The sequence below is a fragment of the Pelophylax lessonae genome (genome assembly GCF_965119305.1).
Source record: "Pelophylax lessonae genome assembly, chromosome: 3".
In the NCBI taxonomy this organism is placed as follows: domain Eukaryota; kingdom Metazoa; phylum Chordata; class Amphibia; order Anura; family Ranidae; genus Pelophylax; species Pelophylax lessonae.
In genome coordinates, this window is record NC_138770.1 from 550,916,315 (window position 1) to 550,941,599 (window position 25,285).

At 44.8% G+C, this 25,285-nt stretch overlaps 1 protein-coding gene and 1 pseudogene across 3 annotated transcripts in view; one reads left to right on the forward strand and one right to left on the reverse strand.

The window, feature by feature from the left end:
- Positions 1-543: 543 nt before the first annotated feature.
- Positions 544-25,285, reverse strand: part of CNST (consortin, connexin sorting protein) — a 209,602-nt gene continuing 184,860 nt past the window's right edge. For both annotated transcript variants that reach the window (XM_082249748.1, XM_082249747.1), the window contains exons 10-11: positions 7,488-7,623; positions 544-1,578 (exon numbers count right to left, since the gene is read on the reverse strand). In XM_082249748.1, the coding sequence (XP_082105874.1) occupies positions 1,373-1,578; positions 7,488-7,623 (342 nt within the window). In that variant the 3' untranslated portion in view covers positions 544-1,372. The remainder of the gene's footprint in view (positions 1,579-7,487; positions 7,624-25,285) is intronic.
- On the forward strand, positions 8,275-8,751 carry LOC309549449 (large ribosomal subunit protein uL24-like; annotated as a pseudogene). The gene has a single exon. The product of its transcript is annotated as a large ribosomal subunit protein uL24-like (transcript).

The following is a 25,285-nucleotide window of genomic DNA, read 5'->3' on the forward strand; positions in this document are numbered from 1 at the left end:
TGTTGCAAATAATTAAAACGCTTAATATGGCAAAAGTGGTCCTAATCGATACCTAGAAGTTTTCATCTCCAACTATGTGAGGGATATTAGACTGTAAACCTCTTCTTGGACACACACTGAATCCAGTATTCTCTGTAAAGAGCTTTATGTCATCATTATATAAATTAATCCTTTTTCCTTCCTCGCTGAATAACATGGCATGGATTTCAAGGAAATTTGCAGGCTGCCTAGCAAACCAGAGATTACAGTAAAAGTATAAGTCAACCCCATGGGAAATAGTAAGCAGCAGAAAAAGAGGGCAGTTCTGGTGATCCAGCGCAATTCTTCCACAATGTGGGTGCAATACAGTGTACCTGCGTTTTTTGTGCAAGTTAGCTGCGCTTTGCCAAAGACCTATATTATTTCCTTTGGCGTGCTTTCTGAAAGTACACAAAGTCCTACATGCAGGAGTTTTGGTGCTCTCTCTGAAACCGCACCAAAAGCAAGGGACACAAGAGAAGTCTATGGCAAAGCGCAGCTAACCCGCACCAAAAATTACAGGTAGACTGCATTGCACCCATGCTGAGGGACACGGACACCGGATCAGTATGAAAGGGGAACTAATCCATGTACAACTCGTTTTGCATTTGGTGGAGTAAGCCTTTAACTTTTTTAGTTCATCTGACATTTGAGAAAACCGTACTGGGATTTTTTCAATTACAACATAAACAAGCATTATGACGTTTCCTCTGTAGCCTCAGTGTTGTCATACTGCAAAGTAACAGTAAGAAAGTAAAATAGAGAACATATATGGAAGAGGGTGCAAGGTTTCTAAAATTAAAGTGACACATTTAGAAATCTCATGGTTTACTTAATGACAAGCAGACTCTGTTTCAGTGTTCCGACCACAGCTGAAAAGAAATTAAAATTACAGAACACACAAATAAAAACAGCATTAAAAATATATAAGTTAAGAGTCCAGGTTTACAGAACACACAGTCTTATTGCATTAAAAGCTGAATGCCGCAAAACTTAATTGTACACAGAAATCCCCCACGTGGGAGAACTTAGCCATAGAAGGCTTTGCATGAAAATACCCAATAATAACAAAGTTGACCAAAAAATTGAATGCCGCAGGTTATAGAAACAGTAGGTGGACTGGTGGTATTTTTAGTGGGATGTCTCTGTACCGGTTTCCCACCAGTATATTTGCTTAGTCTATTTTTATATTCATTTAAAATAATCAGCCATAGACTCTTCTTTTATAATATTTAAAATACAATTGAAATGTTCATTAGGCAGGTTAGATTGTAATCCAAGTTCGTGTTTTTTTTTTTTGCAAGCTATAGTGGTAGTCCTTAGCCACAAATCTTTCCAGACAAGGTTCGGTCAACTATGTGACAAACAGCCAATGCCTTATTTCTTCTATTCCCTGTACTGCCTGAGTATAGTAGAAGTCCACATTTGCTGCAAAATCTTTACAAACAGAGGAATCCATATCTGCAAACGTGCAGTATAAGGCAGTGCCACCAATGCTGAGGAACACTGTTACAATGCAGAGTGCAATGAGCAAAATGCAGGAGCCTCCGCTTATCTCTTCTGAAATACAAAAATACATACAGTTAGAGGTGTACAATACAATTATTTAGCATTTCTGCATGAAAGTAAAATTTATATGCACTATACACAAAATGACAATACTTTTTAATATCAGACCTCCTTTTTTAAGATAAATAATGAAGTTTGTGTTGTCACTTCAATCCTTCATGGGCAATGCTATAAGCCCTAGGCTCAGTTTAAAGTTAAATTCCAGAAATCTAGTAACTAAAACACTGGGAATAAGCAGTTGTCAATTGATATTCCCCAACTACATAAAAGGCCAGTCAACCTAAAAGTAAGGCTGAAGTTGTAGGTGGAGCCTAGTGAGTTGATTCAACCCCTAGCTTCATATATGTCCTTTCTCAGGCAAAATTCTGTTTAGAACTCTACTTCTATCCACCTAGGAATTTTGGGGGTTTCCACCAACCTTGGCATGCACCAGTACCTTCTACTGAATTACCATTCATATAAAATACAGATAAATCTAACAGGAAAAGTCAGAACTCCTCAAAGGCCACAACAGGTGTGCAGTCCCAGAAACTCAGATCGTCATCTACTAAAAAGTGAAATGTCAGTTTTGGGCAGACTGATCCTTTAAATTAAACCTGTCACTTTACACTCAGTCACAATAGAAAGGGGAAAAGATACCAGGTACTTTACAGGGCTTTGACTGCTAAAACCTCCTTTCAGCCAGGAGAGTTTAGTGGAAAGTAGGATCTACAACAAAAGGGGCAGATGACAGGTTTAAAGTTTCAAAGCTCAAAAGGGTTCTCAAGCACATGAGTGGTGTAGCCCGTCAGCGTCAAATCATGATATTTTTGGGCACCCATAAGGCAGAGGTGCAGTGTCTAGCCCTGCTGGCAGCAGTCTGGCAAAATCTATGACAGGCTGAAATATGCTCAGCGGCTGGATGCTGTACCAAGCAGTATCAGTATACATTCAAGGATGTACAGTATGACCAAAAAACAGGAATTCCCCGCATAGGACTACTACTCGGTATAGCATTCAGTTGCTGCGTATTTCCTCCTGTCATGGCTTTTCACAGGCTGTTAGCAGGGTGCCTGGATGCTGCATCTGTGCCTTCTGGGTGTCCCAAAATGCTGGGATTTGACACTGATGGCCAAACCATCCATAAACATATTGCCATAAAGTTTTAAAGAAAAAAAGTATGGACACATTTTGACTGGTGAGCATGGGTACCCAGCACCGGTCCTATTAAGGCTACTTGCTTACTGTTCAGTATATGTGCATATTTTGTTTAAATGTAATTTAAGCTTTTAAGAGATCATCAAACACTTCAATATGCACACAGCTTTTTAAACTGATCTAAAATGTAAAATTTCCTTTCCTACAAGCTTGGAAATACTGTAAAGAATTCCCCCAGAAAAATTATTTCCTGTTCATGTGAATTTCTCACTGTTTTCTCGGCAGATTTGTTTTTTATTCCAACACTCCTCATGTCACAGTAGCATGCAAACCCTCCCACCTAACTCACAGAAAGCATGAAATGAGTGGAATGCAAGTGTGATGTTCTACCAAACATCACCAGGTAATAGTCCACAATTTTATTTCTGCAAATCCTTGAAATATACAGTGCCTTGCGAAAGTATTTGGCCCCCTTGAACTTTGCGACATTTTGCCACATTTCAGGTTTCAAACATAAAGATATAAAACTGTAATTTTTTGTGAAGAATCAAGAACAAGTGGGACACAATCATGAAGTGGAACGAAATTTATTGGATATTTCAAACTTTGTTAACAAGTAAAAAACTGAAAAATTGGGCGTGCAAAATTATTCAGCCCCTTTACTTTCAGTGCAGCAAACTCTCTCCAGAAGTTCAGTGAGGATCTCTGAATGATGCAATGTTGACCTAAATGACTAATGATGATAAATAGAATCCACCTGTGTGTAATCAAGTCTCCGTATAAATGCACCTGCACTGTGATAGTCTCAAAGGCCCGTTTAAAGCACAGAGCGCATCATGAAGAACAAGGAACACACCAGGCAGGTCCGAGATACTGTTGTGGAGAAGTTTAAAGCCGGATTTGGATACAAAAAGATTTCCCAAGCTTTAAAAATCCCAAGGAGCACTGTGCAAACGATAATATTGAAATGGTAGGAGTATCAGACCACTGCAAATCTACGAAGACCTGGCCGTCCCTCTAAACTTTCAGCTCATACAAGGAGAAGACTGATCAGAGATGCAGCCAAGAGGCCCATGATCATTCTGGATGAACTGCAGAGATCTACAGCTGAGGTGGGAGACTCTATCTATAGGACAACAATCTGTCGTATACTGCACAAATCTGGCCTTTATGGAAGAGTGGCAAGAAGAAAGCCATTTCTTAAAGATATCCATAAAAAGTGTTGTTTAAAGTTTGCCACAAGCCACCTGGGAGACACACCAAACATGTGGAAGAAGGTGCTCTGGCCAGCTGAAACCAAAATCGAACTTTTTGGTAACAATGCAAAACGTTAGGTTTGGCGTAAAAGCAACACAGCTCATCACCCTGAACACACCATCCCCACTGTCAAACATGGTGGTGGCAGCATCATGGTTTGGGCCTGCTTTTCTTCAGCAGGGACAGGGAAGATGGTTAAAATTGATGGGAAGATGGATGGAGCCAAATACAGGACCATTCTGGAAGAAAACCTGATGGAGTCTGCAAAAGACCTGAGACTGGGACGGAGATTTGTCTTCCAACAAGACAATGATCCAAAACATAAAGCAAAATCTACAATGGAATGGTTCACAAATAAACATATCCAAGTGTTAGAATGGCCAAGTCAAAGTCCAGACCTAAATCCAATCGAGAATCTGTGGAAAGAACTGAAAACTGCTGTTCACAAACGCTCTCCATCCAACCTCACTGAGCTCGAGCTGTAATCACAGCAAAAGGTGGCGCTACAAAGTATTAACTTAACCACTTAAGCCCCGGAAGATTTTACCCCCTTCCTGACCAGGGGGTATTTTGCGATTCGGCACTGCGTGACTTTAATGGACAATTGCGCGGTTGTGCGACGCTGTACCTAAACTAATTTGACGTCCTTTTTTTCCCACAAACAGAGCTTTCTTTTGGTGGTATTTGATCACCTGTGCGATTTTTTGATCACGCGCTATAAACAAAAAAAGAGCGTCAATTTTGCAAAAATAACAATATTTTTCACATTTTTTTATATGAAATTCCCCCCCCAAAAAAAGTAAAAATCAAAATTTTTTAAAATTTTCGGCCAATTTGTTTTATGCTACCTATGTTTGGTAAAAAAAATCGCAAAAAGCGTATTTTGATTGGTTTGCGCAAAAGTTATCGCATTTACTAACAAAGGGAAAGATTTTTGTCATTTTTGTTGGTTTTTTTTTTAACGCGTAATGGCGGCGATCTGCGATTTTTTTTGCGGTACTGCGACATTGGGGAGGACAGATCGGACCCTTGACTGACATTTGTGACACTTTTGGGGTTACCAGTGACATTTCTACAGTAATCAGTGCTATACATATGCACTGTTACTGTAAAAATACACTGGTTATGAAGGGGTTAACTTTATTTGGAAGGGAGGGGCTGTGTGTATCCCTAGGGGCGTGCTTTCTACTGTGATTGGCTGTGGCTTGAGCTGTAAGGACACTGATCAACGGATCTACATACTAGATCCGTTTGATCAGTGTCTTTACAGCGAGGAGAATGACAGGCAGCTTGTTTACACAAGCTGCCTGACATTCTCCCTCTCCCCCGCCGATCGCCGAGTGACCGGGTCCGCTGGTCACACGCGCGGGGGGGGTCCGTGACCACGCGGGAGCGGGAGCGCGCCTTCAGGGGCGTGCGCTCGCTCCCTAGACCCTCACAAGCTAGTGACGTAGCCCTACGTCACTTTGCCTGTGAGGGGCTGACTGCCGACGTAGATCGGCGTTAGGCAGTCGGCAAGTGGTTAAGGGGGCTGAATAATTTTGCACACCCAATTTTTCTGTTTTTTATTTGTTAAAAAAGTTTTAAACATCCAATAAATTCCGTTCCACTTCATGATTGAGTCCCACTTGTTGTTGATTCTTCACAAAAATGTACAGTTTTATATTTTTATGTTTGAAGCCTGAAATGTGGCAAAAGGTCGCAAAGTTCAAGGGGGCCGAATACTTTCGCAAGGCACTGTATATAAACGGACAAAAAGTGCTGCTTTACCTCTTACTTTTGAAATCCAATACTAAATATATTGCACATCCATCCAAGTTTGCAATGCCCACTGTGCGGTAATAGTTGACCTGGGTCACGATTGTAGAATGGCAACTTGCCATCACAAAATTTGGAACCTGGCCTCTGGAAACCTTAACTTATTTTTTTCTTCCTTTGGCCTATATACAAGTCTATTCTTGAATCTGCAGCCAGTGCCAAAATTTCTCTGCACAGATCCCACGGTGGTTCAAGGGTGCCAATAAATAATGTTTCTGGAGTTGTTGATTAAACCGGACATCTCTTACGGTAAAGAAAAAAAAAAGTAATATCAATAGATGCAAGGGCCTAGAGGTGTCTGCAGGAACTTTTACATATCTATATGTGGAAACCTCTAGAAATTTGAAACCTGGGAGTTTGATATTGCAAACCTCTGACTTTTAATGGGGGGGGCCCCCTATTACAGGAATGGGCCAATGGTACTTTAACAAATAGGGGCTAGAGGAAACTTTACCATTACTTTCACACTACATGATCACTCTTTTAGGTAAAAATACATGTAGGACAACATAGGCAGGCAAGTTATATTATATAGTAGCAATTCCAAGTACGTGGCCACAATTTGCACACAGAAGCCTTGAAGTTGCTCAACTTTAAGAGTTTCAGAATGCCTCCCATTATCCCAATATCGCACCTCTACTAGCCACTGAGGGTTTCTATTGGATAATTGGATGGCAAAGAAGCATAGCAAAGCTTTGTAGCCAGAGTCAACACTTGGAGACTCCGGGCTGCACAGAAATGAAATTTAGAGTCAATTAAATGTATGTGTAGATACTATGGGGTTGATTTACTAAAACTGAAGCATACAAAATCTGGTGCATCTCTGCATAGAAACCAATCAGCTTCTAGTTTTTTTTGTCAAAGCTAAATTGAACAAGCTGAAGTTAGAAGCTGATTGGCTGCCATGCACAGCTACACTCTCCAGTTTTAGGCCGGGTTCACACATATGCGGATTTTCCCGCTTTCAATTCGCATGACAGGAGAGTGTGACTGGTATTCTGTCAAAAGAGCCAATTCGTCAAAATCTCCAATTACGTCACTTCCGGTGACTCTCCAGCAGCAGTATTTGCAGGTTATTTTCACAGAACACTGGCAGCCTATACAATACGGTACAAAACAACTTGTCTGTTTTGACAGAACACCAGCTAAGAAGTAAAAAAAGTTGTCGCCTCCTCGGAGGCGGCCATGTTGTTGGTTAGTAGCGGGGGAACTAACAACGTTCTTTCGTTATATAGTGTGCCATAGTGTATAGGCTGCCGCTGTTCTGTGAAAATATCCAAGTCGTCAAAATCTGCAATTACTGCTGCTGGAGAGTCACCGGAAGTGACGTAATTGGAGATTTTGATGAGTTGGCTCTTTTGACAGAACATCGGCTCTCAATGGAGCCTGTTCACACAGCTCTGCGGCATCCAGAGTCAACATTGTAGAAGGGTCCTGTGCATCTTCTGGTCCAATTCAGGTGCAAATGTAGGCAAAGATTCAGACCTGATTCGCAGCTGAAACAGTGAACAATAATGCACCAAACCCCATGCTGTGAGCCGTGGCATATGTGAATGGAGCCTCAGTAAATCAACTCCAATATATTGCCTACTAGAAAATTTTATTTTCATGGTACCTTCACTCTAAAAAAACTGAAGTGTAATTGATTTAGGATTTCATTCCACTGAGCAGTGCAAGCAAGAACCTACCTTGTTCAAGTGCATCGTCTGTTTCTTGGAACCGCACTTTCCTCTTAGCCTGTTTCTGTGAAGACTGAAAAGTCTTGTCTCCATCACTGCCATCAGGCTTCTTTAGTATGGACACCAAACCAGCAACTGGGCTCACCTAAAGAAAAAATAAAAAGATGACATAAGGATATGTTCTGCATAATGGCTATATGGTGTTTGGATTCATTTAAAGGGAATATATTCTATTTTAAAGTGATTGTAATTTTTGTACATATAACAAACTTGTCATACTTACCATCTCTGATCCTCCATTTCTGAGGTCCCCTGCCAGCACTCCGGCTCCTCCCCCCTTCCAAGTGCCACACAGCATGGCTCGGCCCTATCCACACTTTCTCCTGACAAGCTGTGATTGAAAGCAGCAGGAGTCGATGGCTCCCGCTGCTGCCTTCATGTCCAGTGAGGAGAGAGAGGAGAGCACTGGATCAAGATCAGGCTCAGGTAAGTATTTAGATGGGGCAGGACCTGAACATCGAAGTTTTTTTACCTAAATGCATTGGGATAAAAAAAAAAAAAAAAAACCTTCTCCCTTTACAACCACTTTAAATGCAGTATTTACTCACACTTCATTTTCTTGAAGGTCATTTTAGACATGATTTTTATATTTCACTTGTCACGTGATTTTTATGATAATATTTAATATACTGTACATATTTGAAGGTGTGCCCTGTAGTTGTTTTCTTTATTTTAGATCATGCAGTTAGCATGAAAATCTCCTGCAAGACAATCTATTAAAAGATAAACTGCTCTTTTCCGGCGGCCATAGTGGACTGTGCGGTTTGGCAACATGAAGTTCAGTCCATTTGTTACTTCTGACCGAAGCAAGAACCGCAAGAGGCACTTCAATGCCCCCTCACACGTCCCCTCTCCAAGGAGTTGAGGCAAAAGTACAATGTCCGCTCTATGCAGGTTGTACGTGGACACTACAAAGGCCAGCAAATTGGCAAAGTTGTCCAGGTGTACAGAAAGAAATACGTTATCTACATTGAACGTGTGCAGCATGAAAAAGCTAACGGCACCACTGTCCATGTTGGTATCCACCCCAGCAAGGTGGTTATCACCAGGCCAAAGCTTGACAAGGATCGCAAGAAGATCTTGGAACGCAAGGCCAAGTCTCGCCAAGTTGGCAAAGAGAAGGGCAAATACAAGGAGGAAACCATTGAGAAGATGCAGGAGTAACTTTATCAATAAAAACAAACTTAATTTAAAAAAAAAAAAAAAAGATAAACTAACTAGTACATTGCTTTCAGAAAAAGCGTTCCAATAAAGTTTGGTCTATTTGCCTATATCTAGATAAAAAAAACAAAGTTTAAAGATGTGATTAAAGCAGGGAGCACAGAACAGAGAAGGAATATAGAATTAACAAATATGGCTTCCTTTTAAATACACAGTGAAAAAAACCAAAAATGTGTGTGGATGCAGACCAAGGACAGTGTATTATCCTCAGCCATGAATTTTCTGAAGTCACTTGGCTACTCAGAAGTGATGTACAACCACATGAGGTACAGTATGAGCAGCTGCCAGGCAATGATGTCCAAAATGGATGGAGCAAGTAAGACACAGCACTCTGTACTTCCCTAGACATTAGCACTGTTCACCACCAATCAAAATTTCTAACTGTCACAAAAACGTTACACACAAAAATCTGAGCACCACTGTAACATGTTTTTTTCCCCGTGAGAATCAATCTTATTTTACCAGAGCACCACTGCAAGGTTTTTTTCTAAAACACCAATGCAAAATTAATGGTTTGTACTGGACACCAATGCAAGAAGTAATAATTTTACAATAAGCACCAATGAAAAGTTAGCGTCACTGAGAACCAATGCAAATTCTATGTGCCTCTACTATTCTAATATTTAGCATGAAATTCTGTTTTACAGTTTATTAATGTTTGTTATATTTATATGATTTTTGATGTACAACTTAAGGCCCGTACACACGTACCGATTGATTGATTTTCGGCTTGTTGGTATGATGCTTCCAACAGCGCACTTTCGGCCGAACAGAATCTGTCGTGCAAGCATTAAAATTTTTGTATGCCGACACCAGAACGGCCGATTGTTCGCCAGTCAGTACAGAATTCGGCTGACAGACAGCAGATTTGCATGACTGGGCATGCTCAGTGAAGAAAAAACACACAGAAAGTTAACCATCACATGACATCACTTCTGCAGTCGGCTGTTGTTGGCCGACAAAATTCGTGTGCAGTCTTTTGCAGTTTTCAACAGACAAGACAGCCCTCAGACAAAAGACGGCCGATGGTTCGGCCCACGATCGGTACGTGTGTACGGGGCTTTACTGAGCACACACTGCTAGTGGTGGATGAGAAAATTACTTTAGGGGATCCCTGAGAAAGTGGAAAGTGGAACTAAAGGTAAAACTTGTTTTTTCCATTTGGATAGAGTAAAGGAGGCTTATATTCCTTGTTAGTCTTTTTGGTATCTGTGTTTCTTTGGGGGGATTTCCTTCACTACCTGTACAATAGCCTAAACAGGAAGTGAGAAGAAATCCTTCAATGTAAGGGCCTGTTTATACTTGTTTCAACTTTAAACACACATTAAAGCACCCACCACTTTAACATGCTTTTTTTATGTGTTTTTAATGTTTTAGTGATGCTTTGGGGTGCTGGAGTGATGCTTTTTTGACTCTTTATTGAAGCTTGGCAAATGCCCTGTGAATGTTGATTTCCTATTTAACCACTTAAGCCCCGGAGGATTTGGCTGCTAAAGGACCAGGGGTTTTTTTTGCGATTTTTTACTGCGTGACTTTAACGGACAATTGCGCGGTCGTGCGACGCTGTACCTAAACAAATTTGACGTCCTTTTTTTCCCACAAACAGAGCTTTCTTTTGGTGGTATTTGATCACCTGTGCGATTTTTTGATCACGCGCTATAAACAAAAAAAGAGCGTAAATTTTGCAAAAATAACAATATTTTTCACATTTTTTTATATGAAATTCCCCAAAAAAAAATGTAAAAATCAAAATTTTTTAACATTTTTCGGCCAATTTGTTTTATGCTACCTATGTTTGGTAAAAAAAAAAAAATCGCAAAAAGCGTATTTTGATTGGTTTGCGCAAAAGTTATCACGTTTACTAACAAAGGGAAAGATTTTTGTCATTTTTGGTGTTTTTTTTTTTTAACGCGTAATGGTGGCGATCTGCGTTTTTTTTTTTTCGGTACTGCGACATTGCGGCGGACAGATCGGACCCTTGACTGACATTTTTGACACTTTTGGGGGTACCAGTGACATTACTGCAGTAATCAGTGCTATACATATGCACTGTTACTGCAAAAATGACACTGGCAGGGAAGGGGTTAACTTTATTGGACAGGGAGGGGTTAAGTGTGTCCTAGGGGCGTGATTCTAACTGTGCAGGGACATTGCTATTGGTGTAAAAGCAAAGATCAACAGTTCTACATAGTAGAACGGTCAGATCTTCACTTTTACACAGGGAGAACTGACAGGCAGCTTGTTTACACAAGCCGCTCTGTCTTTCTCCCTTCACAGGAGCGATCGTAGTGTGACTGGCGGACATCGAGTCCGCCGGTCACACGCACTGACTTGTCTGTGAACGAGCCGCGGCGGGCGCGCGCCCGCCCGCAATAGGCTCGCAAGTCAGTGACAGGTGAGTGACGTATCGATACGTCACTCTGCCTGGCCGGGGCTGACCGCCGCAGTATATAGTCGTGCGGCGGTCGGCAACCGGTTAATAAAGGGGCCCAGTAGAATCCCAGCTCATTAGTTGACCTGTTCCGCAGATGCCCAGGTCATTAACATCACAGTTCAGCAGATCCCCAGGCTTATTAGTATCCTTGTTCAGCAGAATCCCTGCTTAGTAGTACCCCCAGCTCTGCTGATGCCCCACTCAGTAGTACCTCCAGCTTTGCCGATCCCCCACTTAGTAGTAACCCCCAGCTCTGGTGATCCCCTGGTTTTCTGATCCTTCTCTCTCTCTCTCTGGTCCCTGCTCACCTCCTGCTATATTGCTCCCATGCTGCGCACCACATGTGACATCTGTTTCTCCTGCTCGGTATCCCAGCTTTGCTGATCCTCAGCCACTCAGTCCTCACTCTCATTCCCCTGCTGCTATAACATTCCCACATTGCATACCACATGTGCCGCCTGCTAGTTGCTCTGCTCCAGTCCGGGCAGTGCTCACTTTCCTTCTGCACCCCACTGCACACCAGATCTGTCATCTGAACCAGACACTTCCAGAATATATACACATGAACCAGAAGTGACTGCCGCTGGTTACTTGTTGGCTTCCCAGTGCATCCTGGGATATCCAATACCTGCAAAACCTCCAAAGCAAAGCTACATCTGAAATAAAGACAGGGTGGGCAGGTAAAGTAGAGAGGGTAATGTTGGTTAGCTTAGAGAAGGATGGATCTCAATATAGTAGTCCCAACAGTGGTTACATTGACCAGCAGTCCAAAGGGCAGGCTTGGATAGAGACACAGTCTTCAGAATGCCTCCTGACGTTAGGTAGTTCTATAGTACAGCAGAGGTTGCTAGTTCATTAGCCTATGTGCTTTACTGTTATTTTGGTAGGTAAGTAAATTCTATAACTTTGCATTTAGCCGTTTAGATATAGATTCACCATCTAAGACAACATGCTGACTGGCTAGTCTGGAAAAACTGGCTCCTGAAGTTTATATTCGTTTATCTGTACATACCATATTCTTGTTTTCCAAGTTAGACTCAGTCCCAAGTGGCAAAATAAGATCAGTTCTTCAGTAACACTCTAAACATTGTTACAGCAGTCAGTTCTAATTTAGACTTGCTGATCTTTATAGACTAGATTTAGTTAAACCAGCACAGGTGCAGAGAACAAGAAAGATCTCTTACTTTCAAGTAAAGGTTAAAAAGTGTTTGAGGTCACAGCCAGCTCATAATCTAGTGGATTTATCAAGTGTTGATCCTGTGCACCAGCTCAGCAAGGATAGTCTGAATGTCTCAGTATGACATTTCCAGTATCTGTGGACAGCGGAGAAAGTTTACAACTAAAATAACCCTGATGCAAACAAAAAAAAATGTATTTTCTTCTTCTTCTTGCCAATGGCCCATTCAAGGAGCAATGAAATCTGCAAAATTTCTTTGCAGAATGGACAGATCCAAGAACAGAAAAATATTTTTTTAATTCAAAATCCCTAGGAGCAGTAAGCAAGAATCCAGAGATATGTGCTTCCAGTGACATCTGCTCTAATAAGGGGTCACATTTCTAATCCTGTTGAAGGTGGCAACTCCCCAGCAAAAAGAAAAGCAAAGAAACCTCCTCTTTTTATGTTTTTGCCCCCTAGCGTGATGGACCACTAAGACAATACTGTCATGCTCCCCCACTAATAGAGTGAGACTCTCCTCCTGTTCATCCATCACTGTCTTCTTCGGCCAAAAAAACAAGGCCTGCTCTGGAGACAAGGCCCAAACCAACTTCCGCCATTGGCTTGCAATGACCCCCCCCCCCCCATGTATAATGCCCTCATTGCTGGGCTGTCCTTTCCAAATCCTTTGGCCTGATGGGATGTGGCACATCGGGTGCTTTATTTGAACCTCACAAGCGCAGAGCTCTGTGCCTATCACAGTTCTGTTTACACCAGCTCTTAACACCGATATTCGATTCTGAATTTCTGACCCTAGCTAGCCTGTCTCTGGAATACTCAGCTACCTGCCTAGACCTCTGCCTGTCCCAGTATTCTGTTTACTGCCTGCTGCCAGCTTTATTCTCTGGATGACCCCATGCTACTGACTGTGTCAGCCTGACGTTCTGCCTGCACCTGGATATCGCTACTACTCTCCCTCTGAAACATAAGTCCACACCTGCCTCTCCCTGTGGACCTCAGGTACTCCTTTAATCACTTGCCTACTGGGCTGTTTCACCCCCCTCCTGCCCAGGCCAATTTTCAGCTTTTAGTGCTGTCACACTCTGAATGACAATTGCGTGGTCATGCAACACTATACTCATTAAAAAATTTAATTTTTTCACACAAATAGTGCTTTCTTTTGGTGGTATTTAAACACCACTGGGTTTTTATTTTTTGCCAAAACAAAAAAAAAAGACCAACAATTTGAAAAAAACAAACATTTTTCTCAGCTTCTGGTATAAAATTTAGCATACAATGGGATTTTTGACTTACCGTAAAATCCATTTCTCTGATGTTCATTGACGGACACAGCTCCTGATCTTCATAGCCATTGGGACGTCCCAAAGCAGTTTTAAAAATGAGGGGTGGGAACAGCAAAAAAATTCACCAGGCTAAACAGTAGCCAACCAGGCAACAGGAGCTCCTCCAAAACAACTGGAGCCCACCTGAAAAAAACAATACACCCTCAAAGAGGATCAAGTCCTTCAAACAGCAGGCTGCAAAACTTTGCGGCCAAAAGAAGCATCCACATATGCCAACACATCCACTTGATAGAACTTTGTGAAAGTGTGCACCGACGACCAGGCGGCCACCTTGCAAACCTGTATCACTGACGCCTGATGATGGAAAGCCCAGGAGGCACTAAGTGCCCGAGTAGAGTGCGCCTTGACAGGGAAAGGAGAAACATGACCCCTTATGGAATAGGCCTGAATTAACATCTCTCTTATCCATCTGGAAAGAGAAAACGGACAACCCTTTCCGAGGCCCATCCGTGAGCACATATAGCGAGTCTGACTTCCTAAAAGACTCCGTAGTTGCCAGGTACACCGGACCACATTCAAGGTATGCAAGGCAATTTCCTTCAGATGTTTCGGCCTGGGACAAAGGGAAGGCAACACAATGTCTTTATTCAAATGGAAATTAGAGACAACCTTTGGGAGGAACGACGGACAGGGGCGAAGAACCACCTTATCTCTGTGAATCCCCAAGTAAGGAAAATGAAAGGATAACGCCGCCAGTTCCAACGCCCTGCGTGCAATGGTGATAGCCACTAAAAAGGCCACCTTCTGAGACAGCGTAAGGAAGAGAATCTCCCGAAGATTCTCAATCTGGAGGACCGAAAGCACCAAATTGAGGTCCCAAAGAAGGCAACGGTGACCGCACTGGAGGAACCAAATGTCGGACACCCTGAAGAAAGGTACGCACCAGGGAGTGTGTGGCCAAGGGTCGTTGGAAGAAGACCGCCAAAGAATACACCTGGCCCTTGATGGTACTCAAGGTCAATTTCTGTTCAACTCCCGTTGAAGAAAAGTCAAGATCCGAGCCACCGAAAAGAGTGAGGATAAACCCCAAGGGACCACGCAATGCAAGTCTTCCACGTACGATGGTAGATCTTCCTAGAAGTAGATTTTCTAGCTTTTAACGACGTTGGAATCACCAACTCCGATAAACCTCTATCCATCAGCACCTGGTGTTCAACAGCCAAGCTGTCAAAGCCAGGGACTGTAAAGCAGGATGGGGGGGGGGGGTTGGTCCTGGTGACAGCAGATTCTTCCTGTGAGAAAGCTTACAAGGAACATTGGTGACCAGCCGCACCAGATCGGCATACCAAGCCCGGGGAGGCCAGTCCAGAGCCAATAAGATGATCGGAATTCCCTTCTGCCTCGATCCTGCATAGAAGTCTTGGCAGAAGCTGGAGAGGAGGGAAGGAGTAAATTAGACAATACTGAGCCAACAGGGCCACCAGTGACCGAGCCACAAACCTCTGCACCTTTCTGTTGAGCCGAGACACCAACAGATCCACCAAAGGGATGCCCCACCGGAGACACAACTGATGAATCACCTACGGATGAAGGGACCACTCCCCTTGGTCGAACGCCTGCCAACTGAAGTAATAGGCCTGCCAGTTTTCCCATCCGGGAATGTATACAGCGGAGAGGGCTGGAAGGAACCGTTCTGCCCACCTTAGAATGCCGGCTCCCGAACCGCCAGGACACTTTTCGTGCCCCCTTGGTGATTGACATAAGCCATGACCGTGGCATTGTCTGACTGACGTCTCCTCAGCCGGACAGGCTGGCATCTGTGGTGACCACTGTCCATACAAGGGGAGGAAGGATTTGCCCAGCCGACACACTGGTGAATGAAGCCACCATATCAGTGACTCCTTCGTTCCCCGGCTCTGCCGGATCCAATTGTCCAGAGACTGCGGAGTCTTGTCCCATTTGGCCAGAATCTCGTATGGAACTGTGCAAGCGGAACCGCCTTCAAGGTAGATACCATGAGGCCCAGCACCCGCATGCAAGTCTGGAGGAATGCCCATCTGCTGGACAGCAGGAGACGAATTGCAGCCTGCAATTTCTGGAGTTTGTCCAGAGAAAAGAGCACTCTGGCTAAGGCCTATTCCAGAGTCAGACCTAGATAGTCTAGCTTTGTGGACGGAACAAGACCAGACTTCTGAAAATTCAGAATCCAGCCAAACTCCCTCAGAGTTCGTATGGTGATTTCTGGGTTTTCCACCAGAGCAGTAGGGGACGCCGCCTGCAGAAGTCGGTCGTCCAAATAGACCAGTACCGCGATCCCTCGTTGGCGTAAACGCTAGCACTGGGGCTAACACTTCGTGAAGACCCGAGGAGCAGAGGCGAGACCAAAGGGTAACACCACAAACTGATAATGCTCCTCTCCCACAGCAAAGCAGAGGAAGCGCTGGTGACCGGCACATATTGGAATGTGTATGCAAGCATCCTTGATGTTGATCGAGGCAAGAAAATCCCTCTGATGCAGGGATGCCACCACCGTACGAATGGACTCGATCCTGAACTTCTATACCAGCACAAAGCAGTTTAGCGCTTTGAGTTCCAGGATTGGATGCACCTTGCCTTCCTTCCTGGGAACTGTAAACAGGTTTGAGTAAAAACCCTGAAAACATACCGAAGGCGCAATCGGGACAATCACCCCTTGAAGCAACCAGGTCTTGTATAGCCCCAAACAGACCCTGTAAACCGTCCAGGGGACATGCGCAAGTTAGAAGGAAAGAACCTTGCCAGGGGACAAGAGTGAAACCCGATCTTGTAGCCACAGGTCCGGAAACCAATGAAGACATCCCCCCACCCCCGAGCTGAAGGAGCCTTGTTCGCGGGTCTGGAGAAGCCCGTTCTGGGCTTGCCAGACCAGATTAGTTTGGATCCTCCAGAAAAGACCCTGAAAGGCTTTGAGCCCTTGTCAGTCGACCCTAAGGGACGAAAAAACGTATTTTGAGACGAGAAGGAGGGACCACGTCTGCGACGAGGTTCCTTGCCCTTAGTTGCCTGCGGAAGAAAAGTACTCTTTCCCCCTGTGAGACCTTTAAATTATGTCATCCAGAGTAGCCCCAAACAGGCGATCCCCTTGAAAGGGGAGATTAGTCAAGACCTTTTAAGAAGTCTGATATGCAGACCAGCATTTAGCCAAAAGACACGGAAAGGACCACTGCTGAAACAGAGAGCCGAGCCATTAGGGGCGCCGCGTCCAAAGAGGCATCACAGATAAACTGCAGCCCCTGGACCAGCTGGTCCGCCAGCTCAGCAAAGGCAGTGGGGAGCTGTTTTCCCTCCAGGTCACAGCGTAAAAGCTTAGCTCACTCGGTCAGAGTTTGCGACACCAGGGCAATGGTGAATACCGGCCGGAGACTCTTTAATCAGAATTGCCTTGTTAAGTCTGAAAATCGGAGGGACCACCACTGGTGGAACAGTCCACTTTATAATAAGGGACTCCTCTTAGGGGTAATGACTAGCAAATCGCTTAGGGACCCCAAGGGAACAATTTGGTCGACCCCACTCTTTAGCCACAATTCTGTCAAAATACACGGGGAAAGGAAACGCCTTCACCGCTCTGGATGGCTTTTGGGTGCCAAAGGAATCGTGCGTCTCTGTTGCAGCTTCAGCTGCGTCCTCCATCTTCAAAGTCTCACGCACAAATACAATCAGTGCTTCCATTAGCACCTTTTTCATGCGCGGTTGCAGATTTGGATGTATTATCCTCACTATCTGAGGATTCCGGCCACATGGTCGCAGACCCAGCAGGGTGACCCATGTCCAGCGGCGGCCGGATCAGATTCAGGATCTGATGAGACAAGGGAAGGTGGGGGGTGCTTTTTCCTAGCCCGTCGCTCTAAACCACCTCCACCCGGGACACAAAGGACTCCAGGACTGCCGTCAGTGCATCGATGGATGGTTGGGACCTTCAGGGCCCTGTAGCCTCAGAGAGGGGGTCAGGTGAGGAGATGCGCTCCAAAAACTTCATGAGTCACCAGGGGGACCCCACAAAAAAAAGGTGTATAAACACTGCAAAGGGAAAACCCCCACTGTGCTCACCAGGCACAAGCGCTAAGCAATCTATAACAGATATATCCCCATGATAATCTGCACTCCACGTGCAGCGATCAGGAAGTGAAAAGATCCAGAAGTCAGCACCAGGGGATGAGGAGGGGCTCCCACCACCAAAATCACCACCCACAGGGCTCCACTGTCATGGCTGCCGCTATTTTCAATGGCAAACCACCGCAAAATGGCCAGCAGACTACACCAACATGGCTCCGGTGCATAGAAACACACAGGCTACAGCAAAATGGTGGCCCTGCACGGCACCACAAGGCTCCCAGGGACCCAGGAGGGATCCCTAGGCCTCAAGGAAAGACCCAGGCAGGACAGGGGGTCCTGGCAGGAGCTCCCACCAGGTACAACCCCCCCCTGCACAGCTGATCATCTAGTGATGATCGGCGCACCCCCCAGGCCCCCATCGCAGCACCCTGCCCCTACCCCAGGGGGTGGACCAGACCACCCACAAAGCCCAAGCATAAGTGGAGAGGTAGAATGGAGGACAGATGAAAGGGGGGTGCCTGACAGGAAGGAGGGGAACCTGGGGGTCCAACCGTTCCAAGCAGGGGCCCACATCCACCCCAATACCCTCAAGGTGGAGAGGGGGGGGGACAGCTACTCACCATACCAGGAACCAGGCGAGCACTGTTCCTTACAGAACTCCTCGCCTTTGAATTGAGTGGGCAGTTGGCCCGGAGGAACGCTGCAACTCGGGCCGAGACGCGGTCTATGTGACCTCGGGAGGCGTTTAACTCGCAGGCTAGCCTCCGTCCTGTTGGGCTATGTCGCGGCTGACCTAGCACGGAGCTGAGGCCTGCGCGCACTCACTGGCCAGACTGAGGTGACCACTAGATCTAGATTATCCAGCCCGTCACCAGGTCCGGCATTTGATTGTAGATCTTACAGGAAAAAAAAACAGGCCAGGACCAGTGATCCCAGCAATGAACTAGTTCCTTACTCCTGACTAGACAGAAAAAAAACTGAGAACCTATAGCAGGGAGAGGGAGTATACCTCTCTGGGACTGCCCATAATCGTAGCCAAATTATTTTTCTGCTTATTGTCCTATTCCAGTAGGGGGCAGTATAACCCAATGGTTATGAAAATCAGGAGCTGTGTCTGCCAATGAACGAGAAAAGTCATTTTTTTCCTTCACCGATGTGCGCTGAAGAGGCTGCACTGATTGGCACTGATAGTTGGAACTGAAAGGACTGATAGGTGGCACTAATAGGGAGGCACTGATAGATGGCACTAATAGGCTGTACTAATTATTAGTGTAGATATCCCCATCACACTTCCTGGTTACTGGTGCTCCTATCCTCATGCTTTCACAGTGCGCGAGGAAAGGAATGCTGATAACCAGAGAGTGCATTTACAATGTGATCAGCTGTGCTTAGACGTGGTAAGCCGCTGTAATAGGCCCTTTACACCGATCTGTGATCAGCTGTGTCAAAAGGACACCGTGATCACAGAGTGCATTGGATGCTTGCCTTAGCTGGAGCTTGGTTCTAGGGGGACATCAATAGACGGCCTCTCGGAACTGGATGACCGCGCTATAGCCGTCATTTGGCTATAGCACGGTGAAGAAGTGGTTAAAATCGTCACTCTGCCTGTTGTACCACATGGCCTTTGACTACAGCATTAGGGTTGATTTACTAAAGGCAAATAAACTGTACATGAGCAGTTGCTCCAGAGCTCATTAAATGAGACAAAACTCTCCCGACTTTCATCATACAATTATATGGAAGGAAAAATGCGGTCTTTTTATTTTTTTCCTTGCATGCGATTGGGCATTCCTTGTAACGTGAGGCTTTACATGATTTACCAAAGTGCACAGTCTATTTGCCTGTAGTAAATCAACCCATTGTATATGGTCCTAGGGGCAAGCAACCAACAGTAGGTCTGCTCACCTAAAAGGAACGGGGGCCTCTATAGGCAAAACTACACTTGCCAGCTATAGTCTTTCACCCCTGGGGTGGGCATTACAGGGAGATTCTGCAATGTTTAGTCTGTTAGGAATCAGGAGCAGGTGTGTGTTCTATTTAGCAAACTTGATCCTGCCAAAACAGTGAACCTGAAATGGGCCTTTTCAGACACACAAGCTAACAAATTTCAGGGACAGAAAATGCTAAATATTTCAGTAACCACATCATAATATAATGTACTACAAAAAAACAACATTACGCTCTGTATAATGATAAAATAATGTTTAACGAACTATATTATATATACACACACACACACACTCACACAAAGGGAAGGGAACACTAACTGTTGTGTAAATGATTTGTGCCATCATCAAATGTTTAGGGGCTCCAAAACAATTGCATCTCTCTTCTATGACTTTTATAGAAGTTAATAAAAACTGTTGATTTAGATTTGAGGTGTGCTGGTAACAGAAAATCTATTTAGCAATGTGAGTTGTCAAACCTAAAGATTGTTGAGCTGGACTTGAGGCGTGTTGATGACCCATATGTTAGATGAGATAGCTGTGCCACCCATTGACCAGCACTGCCTACCAACAATGGTAAAATACAGCATGGTATGCATCTGTGAAACATATAAATATAATGGGGGTAATTTATTAAAACTGGAGCAGACATAATCTGAAACAGCTGTGCATAGCAAGCAATCAAGCTTCTAGCCTCAGCTTGTTCAATATAACCAATTGCTGACCTGCTAACCGTAAATATACTGCGAGTAGGCAGCAGGTGGAGGCACAACAACGTATATGTACATTGCCAGCTTTTTTCTGGGTTTGGGGCGTGCATAACAACCCCCCCCCCGACCTGTGCTGTGATTGGACACAGCACAAGGTGTTAGCAGGTTTCAGCCAATGATTTGGACTGAAACCTGCTGATCAGCTGTGTCCAATCACAGTACAGAGTTCTGAGTTTACAAACACACAGAACTCTGAGTACACAGAGCAGCGATCTGGCTGTTTCTTCTCCCTGAAAAAAGGGAGAAAAAACAGCCAGATCTGTAAGTAAAAGTAGCACATATTACACATGTTAAGCACACAGTTAACCCCTTGTTGTTAACCCCTTCCAGCCAGTGTCATTAGTACAGTGTACAAGTATTATATCTGATCACTGTATTAGTGCCACTAGCAACATCGGTCAAAGACAGTGTCCCTCCCAGCCAGTGTCTGTTATCACCAGATTGCCTGCTACCCTATCACAGTCACACTATAAGTCAATCACCGTCATTACCAGTATAGTGTCTGTAAATTCCAGTATATATATACCATAGTTCGTAGAAACTACAACTTTCACATAAAACAATCAGTAAACACTTACTGGGATTTTTTTTTTTTTTAACCAAAGACTTGTGGGAGAATACACCAAAGACTTGTGAGAGAATGGGAGAAGAAATGGGATTTTCTCTGATATGTTTTAGAACCGAAAGTAGAAAATATTGTTTTTTTTTTCCAAAATTCTGTCTTTTTTAATTTATATAATAAAAAATAAAAAACCAAATGATGATCAATTACCACCAAAAGAAAGCTCTGTTTGTGTGAAAAATGCTTTATAAATTTATGTAGAGTATTGCTTTGCTTGACTGAGCAACTGCCAGATAAAGTACTGTAGCGCTCAATAGCAAAAAGTGTTATGGTTATGAAGGGGGTAAAACCTTCCAGAGGTCAAGTGATAAAGCTTTGAAAATGAAACTAGAAGCAGCTTAATTGTCAAGCACAGCTGCTCCAGATTGTGAATGTTCCAGTCTTAAATCTGAATTCCAGGAATTCAGCCACTTTCTAAAATGTTCTGGATTACTAGGGGTTAAGTCCAATGAGAAGCATGTCTCCATGTGCACGTCTCCCTTTAATTTACAATTTTTATTTTTAGGACACTTTCACACTGGTTCGCTTCAAAACTGCCAGTAAAACGCCTATGCGTTAATGGAGCGTTTTTGCAGCACATTTGGTGCGGTTTTTAAAGGGCATGTGACTCAAAAGCTGCATCAAAAATGCTTAGTTGAGGCGATGCCCATTTGTTTCAATGGAGAGGAATGTTTTTGTTAAGTTTATTTTAGCTCCCCAAACATGCTCCAAAGATGCTGCAAGCAGGATTTTTTTAATCGCAACAAAAGCGCACCGCCCCAGTGTGAAAAAATGGATTTTTGTAAGATCTTACCGTAAAATCCTTTTCTCTTAAGCTCATTGACAGACGTAGTCTTCTTGATTCTCAAGAGCTGGGTTATGTTGTCTCCGCAGGAGTAGGACTAGGCAGAAAGACAAAACGTTCTGGCTCCACCTTAGGGGCAGTCCCTGAGGGTATATCCTCCCTCTCTCTGCTACAGGGAATCAGTTCTGTTTTAAAGCAGTACAGAGAATTTAACCCAACCCAACTCAATGATAGAGGGGCGGGTACTACGTCTGTCAATGAGCTTAAGAGAAAAGGATTTTACGGTAAGATCTTACAAAAATCCATTTTTCTCTATCGCTCATTGACAGACGTAGTCTTCTTGATTCTCAAGAGCTGGGACATCCAGAAGCAGTGCCACAAAATGAGGGGTGGGATTGACAGAATCAAAATCCAATCTAGAAGGCCCAACCGGAGCCAACCAGAAGTATCAAAGGACTCATCGAGTAAACAGATGAGACCTACCCCACAAATCCTCGAGGTAGACCAACAGTCTCCTCAAACAGTGGCCTGCAGGAACCTTGCAGCCAGAAGAGGCATCTGACGATGCCATCACATAAACCTTATACAATATTGTAAAGGTATGAACCGACTACTAAACAGTCGCCTTGAAAACCTGAACCACTGACGCCTGATGGCGGAAGGTCCAGGAAACTCTAAGCGCCCGAGTAGAATGCGCCTTAACAGGGAACGGGGGATCCCGACCCTTAGATAAAATAAGCCTATACCACCGTCTGTCTGATCCATCTAAAGATGGTCGCAGCAGAACAGGCAACCCCTTCTTAGGGCCATCCGTGATCACAAACAGTGAATCCGTCTTACAAATTGAATCCGTAGTATTCAAGTATATCCTGATCGCCCGAACTACATCCAAGGAATGCCATGCAAATTCTCGAGGATGATTGGGCTAAGGACATAGGAAGGACAATACACTGTCCTTATTCAATGAAACTTTGAAACCACCTTAGAATGAAGGATGGATTCGGATGAAGAACAACCTTATCCCTATGAACCACCAGATCTGGGGAACAACAGTATAATGCAGCCAGTTCTGACGCCCTGCGTGCAGAAGTGATAGCCACCAAGAAGACCACCTTCTGGGATAAAGTAGGCAAGGGAATCTCCCTGATATTTTCAAAGGGAGGTGTCTGAAGAACCGACAGCACCAAATTAAGATCCCAGGATGGTAACGGCGCGTGCACTGGCAGAGCCAGGTGTCGCACCCCCTGGATGAAATTCCGCACCAAGGAATGAGTAGACAAAAGCTTCTGAAAGAAGATAGCAAATGCTGAAACCAGACCCTTGATAACACTCAAGGCCAGCTTCTGCTCAACTCCCTGTTGCAGAAAGCCAATATTCGGACTACCGAATAAAGATGTAGATGGAACCCAAGGGATTCACATCACACAATATAAGACTTCCATGTACGATGATAATCTTTCTGGAAGTCGCTTTCCTTGTTTTAACTAGAGTAGGAATAACTGAAGCTGACAATCCCTTGTCCTTCAGCACCTGGGTCTCAATAACCAGGCCGTTTAAAACCAGCGATCGTAAAGCAGGATGGAAGATCGGTCCCTGAGACAGTAGATCCTCCCTGAGAGGAAGTCTCCACGGGACGTCCGCCATCAGTCTGACCAAGTCGGCGTAACAAGCTCGACGAGGCCAGTCCGGAGCTGCCAGGATTACTGGAATTCCTTCCTCCTCTATCTTGCGAAGAAGTCTTGGCAGTAACCCAAGAGGAGGGAAGGCATACATTAGCTGGTATTGCCCCCACGGGGCGATCAGTGCGTCTGCGGTTTCTGCTAGAGGATCGCGGGAGCGAGCCACGAATCTCTGAACTTTCCTGTTGAATCGAGATGCCAACAGATCCATATCCGGGGTGCCCCATCGTAGGCACAACTGGTGGAAAACGTCTGGATGGAGGGACCATTCCCCCTGATCCAGAGTCTGACGGCTGAGATAATCTGCCTGCCAATTCTCCACCCCCGGAATGAACACCGCAGAGATTGCTGGAACAAATCGTTCCGCCCAGCGAAGAATGCAAGCCACTTCTTTGGCCGCTCGGACACTCTTGGTGCCCCCCTGGTGATTGACATAAGCCACGGCCGTGGCGTTGTCCGACTGGATCCGAACCGGGCTGCCCTGGAGCTGCTCGGTCCAGTGAATCAGACAAAGTCTGATCGCTCTCAGTTCCAATACATTTATCGGTAACCTGGATTCTTCCGGGGACCAAAGTCCCTGGACAGATAACTGACCGAGAATTCCTCCCCATCCGGATAGACTGGCATCCGTGGTCACTGTCGTCCAATATATTGGCAGAAATGACTTTCCCTGGCTGAGCATCGGAGACCGAAGCCACCAGACCAGAGACTCTCTGGTCTGTTTGCTCAATCGGATCTGATTGTCCAGGGATTCCGGATTCCGATTCCATCTGAGAGGAATCTCTTGCTGAAGAATTCGGGTATGGGACTGGGCAAATGGGACTGCTTCGAAGGAAGCCACCATCAACCCCAGACCCCTCATGCAAGTCCGAAGGGAAGACCAGCTGTTGGTGGACTGCTGATTGAATCTTTCGGAGTTTCCCTACCGGAAGAAAAAACTCTTGTCCTGACTGTGTCTAGAATTAGACCCAGATATTCGAGCCTCTGGGTGGGAACCAGAAATGACTTTTGCTGGTTCACCAGCCACCCGAATTCCTGTAAAGAAATCATAGTAATTTCTATGTTTTGTAGCAAGGTCTGAGGAGACTCTGCATGAAGCAGAAGATCGTCTAGGTAACCTAGAATCGATATGCCTCTTTGGCGCAGAAGTGCCAACATTGGGGCCAACACCTTCGTGAAGACCCGCGGAGCCGTGGCGAGACCGAGAGGTAACGCCACAAACTGATAGTGGTTCTCTTCTACGGAAAAACGTAGAAACCGCTGATGTCCTGCGAAAATGGGAATGTGAAGATATGCGTCCTAGATGTCTATGGACGCTAGGACATCCCCTGGATGCAGAAAGGCTGCTACTGTGCGAATGGACTCCATTCTGAATCTTCTTATGTAGACAAAAGAATTGAGTGCCCTTAAGTCCAGAATTGGACGCACTTTGCCCTCTTTCCTGAGTATTGTAAATAGGTTTGAATAAAAACCCCTGAAAGCGTTCTGTCCAAGGAACGTGGACTACCACTCCTTGTTGTAGTAAATCTGTGACTGCTCTCCACAGATCGTCTAAACGATCCGGGGATAGTCGGCTATTGGAAGGGAAGAATTGCGCCGGTGGGAGAGATCGAAGCTCGATCTTGTACCCTGACCTTATGACTTCGCAAACCCATCTGTCCGGGATTCTGGAAAGCCATGGATCCGGGAACCGGCGAAGACGTCCCCCCACCCCAGTTATGGGTGGGGGGCGCACCTTC